Raw genomic sequence first — 5,446 nt, 5'->3', positions numbered from 1 at the left:
AGACAGACAACAGTTTCCCCAAGAATGACGCTGATGTTCCTTTTAAATGTTTTACTTGGAAACACTGTAAAACTAAGCATACATACAAAATATATCTTAGTTATATGTTCAGATTACAGCAAATATGTACACAATCACGTAACATTACACGCTTTTAATACAAATGGATGGGTTAGCTTAAGGCTAATATGTATGGTGAATTCCATTGGGTTGTAAACAATTAGCATATTAGACAAAAGGAATCATTCAAAACGAACTAAAGTCCATAGACAAAGTTCCACACAAGAGGAACTTTTTCATTGCAACTAGGAATCATAAAACTGAGAAAATACTTACAGGCAAATGTTTTCTGGCCATGTAAAACTGAGTAGTAAAAAACGTGTCTGAGTAACTCATCAATGTCGTTCTGAACTAACTACGGAAACCCCGCAGACACAAAATAACGTTACTGCAAGTGCATTTGACCACTAGGTCTCCCTACTCCTAAATTAACAACAGAACAGCACACTCCCCACCTGTTATACTACATTATAACACTATTCCCCTTTCACAAGTAGAACAACTTCTGAGACTGGCCTAGAATACACCTTCTGGATACCCTGTTTGACCACCTTCACTTCCACTTTGCGAACTTTAGAGTCTTTGCTGGGAATGGCGTTAACCACTACTCCAACAGGCCATTCATTTCGCTTGACTTATGCATCTTTGAGAAGCACGACATCTCCTCTCAGGTTTGGCTTTTCCTCGTGCCATTTTCGCCTTGGTTGGAGTGACACCAGATATTCTTGACGCCAACGTTTCCAGAATGTGTCAGCTAGAGACTGGACTTGTTTCCACTGCTTGTTGTACAGGTCTTTGAGGTCGTACTCTCCTGGAGGTGGTGACACTGGCTCAACTTTCTGTGTTAGAAGCATAGCTGGCGTCAGGACAGTGGGCATGTCTGGATCGGATGACACAGGAACCAGGGGTCTGGTGTTCATTATGGCCATGACTTCGGACATGAGTGTGACCAGAACCTCATGAGACAGATGGGGGGTGTTTGTCTGTATCAGCAGTGCATCCAATATCCTGCGTGCGACGCCTATCATCCGCTCCCACACTCCACCCATGTGTGAGGAGTGGGGAGGGTTGAACATCCAAGTGCTGCCTTGGTCTTGCAGGTAAGCGGTCAGTTCATGGTCTTCAGATTTTATTTGAAGTTCCTTGCATGCCCCGACAAAGTTTGTCCCTTGGTCAGAACGGAAGAGGCGCACAGGGCCACGAACAGCTGTGAATCTTCTCAATGCATTTATAAAGCTTGAGGATGACAGAGACTCGATCACTTCGATATGCACAGCTCTTGTAACCAGGCAAGTGAACATGACTGCCCAGCGTTTATTCTCTGCAATGCCACCTCGGGTTCGTCTTGAGCTTATGGTCCATGGACCAAACACATCAACACCTACATTTGTGAACGGAGGACCTGGGTTGAGTCGTTCAGCAGGTAAGTTTGACATTTTTTGTTCTTCCATTCTTCCTCTCAGCTTGTTACAGGTTACACATTTACGTAAGATGCTTGACACTAACCTCTTGCCTCCAATCAGCCACAGTCCAGCAGAGCGCACAGCGCCTTCTGTAAGATGCCTGCCCTGATGTGCGACCTGTTCATGATAGTGCCTCACCAATAAGGTAGCTATGTGATGCTTCTTGGGGACTATGATTGGATGTTTCTCCTCCCAGGGTACGCCCGCCAAGGTGATGCGCCCTCCAACTCTTAGTAGGCCATCCGTATCCACAATGGGACTCAGTTTCCTCAGAGGACTGGACTTAGAGACGGTACCTCCTTTGGAAAGGCTTTCCATCTCCTTAGCAAACACATTGTGTTGAGCATTTCTGATGAGCACTAGTTTTGCTTGTGTCAACTCCTCTATCTTGTTGAGCTGGCTTTTTGTGCAAGACCTGACCTTATGTATGAGCTTGGCCATGGCTCGACTGAGTGCCTTCCAACTGGAGAATCGTTCGAAACGATGAGACCCCAGCTCATTGTCGGAGGTTTTGGTTATGAAAGCTTTGACCTGTGGGCGTATGTCAATGTCTGCGTCAGGGTCTATGAGTTCAAATGTCTCTGGCTGTGAGCAGGTGTCTCTGGACAAGAAAGCTGGGCCCTTAAGCCAGATGGTATCTTTCAACATGGCTGCTGGCACTGAGCGGGTCCCATGATCTGCAGGGTTGTGTTCTGTACTGACAAAGCGCCACTGTTCCGGGTTTGTGGACTTCCTGATGCGAGCGACTCTGTTGGCCACATATACATAAAACCTTCTGCTTGTGTTGTTGATATAGCCCAATACGATCCGGCTGTCTGTGTAGAATGTAACTTTGTGGATGTCTGTGTCCAATTCATCTGTAATTAAGTCTGCCAATTCAACAGCCATGACAGCAGCACAAAGCTCTAGCCGTGGAACAGTGTGTGGGGGATGTGGAGCCAGCTTTGACTTGCCCATGAAGAATCCAATGTGAGTGTGACCTCCTTGGTCTGTTGCTGTGAGGTAGGCCACTGCTGATATTGCCATGGTGGAGGCGTCAGAGAAGACACAGACTTCTCTACATTTTGTGGAGCGCAGAGAGACAGGCACATAGGGTCTTTCTATCTGAAGCTGCTCAAGTTCAGAGAGTGAGTCTGTCCATAGTCTCCACCGTTCCTCTTTCAGTGCTGGTAAAGGTGCATCCCACGGCCTTTCCTTGGATTGTTACAGGTGCCACATATCCTAGGGGATCATAAAGGCCATTAACTGTGGACAAGATTCCCCTCCTAGTGAATGGCTTCTTCTCTCTGGACACACTGAAGGTGAATGTGTCAGACTGTAAATTCCAGGTAAGTCCTAGACTGCGGTGCTGTGGTAAGGGATCTACAGTTAGCTCCAAATCCACCAGGTTTTTGGCTCTCTCTTCAGGAGGAAAGGCATCCATCACTGCACGGCTATTAGAGGCTATTTTGTGTAATTTGATGCTTGACTCAGCTAACATTTCTTTTGTTCTTTTCAGGATGGAGATGGCTTAAATTAGTCAGTAGGGAATAAGGTGAGCCCATCATCAACATAGAAGTTTCTCATGGCCAATTGCTTAGGTTCAGCACCATGTTCTTTTCTCCATGCAGGGCAGCTCTTCTCAGGCCGTAAATGGCTACCACCAGGAAGGAGAGTTCCCAAAACATACACTTTCATGCGGTATTCAGTGATCTGCTTGCTTGGGTTGTTGTCTTCCAAACCACAGAAACCTCAGGAAATCGCGATGGTGTTCACGGACGATGAAGCAGTAGAACATCTGTTGGACATCAGCGAAACCGCTACAGGCTCTTTGGCGGGAAACGCATGAGGACTCCCAGCAGTGTGTTGTTCATGTCAGGCCCTTTAAGAAGGACATCATTGAGAGAGAGGCCCTCGTGCTTGGCTGGAATCGAACACCACCGCGTTTGGTCTTTTTTTCTGTGGGTGATAGACACGAATATTGGTAGGTACCAACGTTCCTGTTCTGCAGTCAGCTGGGGCGGGTTCTGCTTGATCGAATTGAACATTGCTTGCATGAAACTGAAGAAGTGTTCTTTCATGCCTTGTTTCTTTTCTAGCATGCAGAGTAGGGCGTGAGACGGTTGACAGCATGTAGCCTGTTGTTGGGTAGACGGCCTGTTTGACCTGAAAGGGAGAGGTGCTACCAGCAGTTTGCTTTAGATCCATGTAGACCTCTTTGTCCATGAGGTCAAGGAACAGCTCATCTTCGATGGACATGCCAAGCTTGTCGTCATGCTGCGTTCTTTGAAACACATTTTTTGCCCAAAGCGGTCTACCTCATAGCTGACACTGGCTACATAAGAAACACCTGGGGATATGTGGGGTGGCTGGGTTTATCAATCTTCTCTTTTACTACTAACCTGCTGGTGCATGGGCTCAGGATGGAATGGCGCCCTTCGTTAGCACACTGGTCCTGAAGAGGCGCTGACACTGGCGGCTTTGTGTGTTCTTCCCAGACACACATCTCCTTTTATCACCCATCCAAGATCGAATTAAGCTGGGCAAAGCGGTGCATTAGGGAAGCCCATTACATTGTTCTGGTGCTTTATGCACCTGGATTAAGTCCGTCCAAGAAGTAAGATTGGCCACATCTGGGTCCAGGGCTGGGATTTTGTCTGTAAGGTGCTTGAGATGAGGATGATGTCTGGCTACCTCTGGTGATGGTATTTCCAGACCTATCGTCTGGTAGCATGTCACACTCAATCATAGTAGGCAAGGGAATGTGGGCATTGCCGTCTAATGATTCCACAATGAAGTTACTGGCGGCGTTCCGCCGGCAGTCTCAACCACCCCTGAGCATGTCTTCCAGAGTGTATCTAAACTCCTGCTCCTTTGACCCCAAAATGTTCAAAAGAATTCTGTTCTGCCAAGTGACTTGTTGCTTTGTTCGTCCAAGAACAGCATAGGTCTTCATAGCTTGGTCTCTTTGCCCTGCAGGATACACCAGGACGAGACAGATCTTGGAACATGATTTTTTTTGAAGTGTTCACAGTCCCACAGATTTCAGTGCATTTGGGCGTCACCGATGGAACAACCTCCAGCTGCTGCGCTCCCCCCATGATCTGTGTAGTACTCACATGGGCATCAGTTTTCCATGGGGGCCCGGGCCCAGGATGTAAGCTGGCCGGGTGTCTGTTGCTGTTGCACTCTTTGCACTGCACAGGCTTGTCACAGTCTTTGGCAAGATGGTTAGATGGCGCACAGCACCTGAAACAGATGTGCTTTTCTTTCCGATTAGCTTTTCTTTCATCCAATGTTTTATTTCTGAAGCTCGCGGCACTTTCTCAGTGGATGAGGCTTGTTATGTAGCTGGCACTGTTTGTTAGGATCATCATCTATGCTAATTGTTGTTGTGCTGTCACCACTACTTGTTGAGACTTCAGTCTTTCTTACAGCAACTGATGTTCTCATTGATGACTGGATGACTGGAAAACACTTTTTCTGTCTTGATGGCACACCATGCTCCGTTATGCTGGCAAAGCTGGGGTCATTCTTGCGTTTTTGCTTGTTCAATAGCCTAAGTTCCACGAAGACAACAAATGGAGGGTAGGGCACCTTGTGTTGTTCTTTGTAGCATTGATCCTACAGTAATCCACTTTTCTTGTAGGTTGTCGCGGTAGTTTCTGGACAATCGGGCTGACTCCACGGAGGTGTTGAGATACCACAGGCCAGGTAAGTACCCGTCGGCCATAGCTGCTTCTAGTTCCATGAGAGTGTCTCCAAGCTCTCTTAGTTTGTGGTTGTCTTTGGCTGAGATTTTTGGGAAATCTTCAACTTTTTTTTGAGGAGGCGTTTTCGATGACCTCAGGTGAGCCATAAACATCTTCAATCTTTGCCACAACATCTCGAGGCCTGTTAGTGCATTATGAATATGTACTGCTCTAATTCTTTTACCTTGCTCA

At 46.9% G+C, this 5,446-nt stretch overlaps 1 protein-coding gene across 1 annotated transcript; it reads right to left on the bottom strand.

Moving 5' to 3' along the window:
• Nucleotides 1-695: 695 nt before the first annotated feature.
• Nucleotides 696-2,549, bottom strand: LOC125309846. The gene has a single exon (XM_048266972.1). It carries the CDS (start codon nt 2,547-2,549, stop codon nt 696-698), a length of 1,854 nt encoding a protein of 617 aa, XP_048122929.1.
• Between the last annotated feature and the right edge of the window lie 2,897 nt (nt 2,550-5,446).

The sequence above is a fragment of the Alosa alosa genome, chromosome 16 (assembly GCF_017589495.1).
Source record: "Alosa alosa isolate M-15738 ecotype Scorff River chromosome 16, AALO_Geno_1.1, whole genome shotgun sequence".
In the NCBI taxonomy this organism is placed as follows: Eukaryota; Metazoa; Chordata; class Actinopteri; order Clupeiformes; family Clupeidae; genus Alosa; species Alosa alosa.
The sequence above is the reverse complement of the archived record's forward strand: the minus strand, read 5'-3'. Positions and strand labels throughout refer to the sequence as shown.

Bases quoted from the DNA above. Each gene is read 5' to 3' on its own strand.
- LOC125309846 (XM_048266972.1), bottom strand. From the start codon at position 2,549: ATGGCAATATCAGCAGTGGCCTACCTCACAGCAACAGACCAAGGAGGT.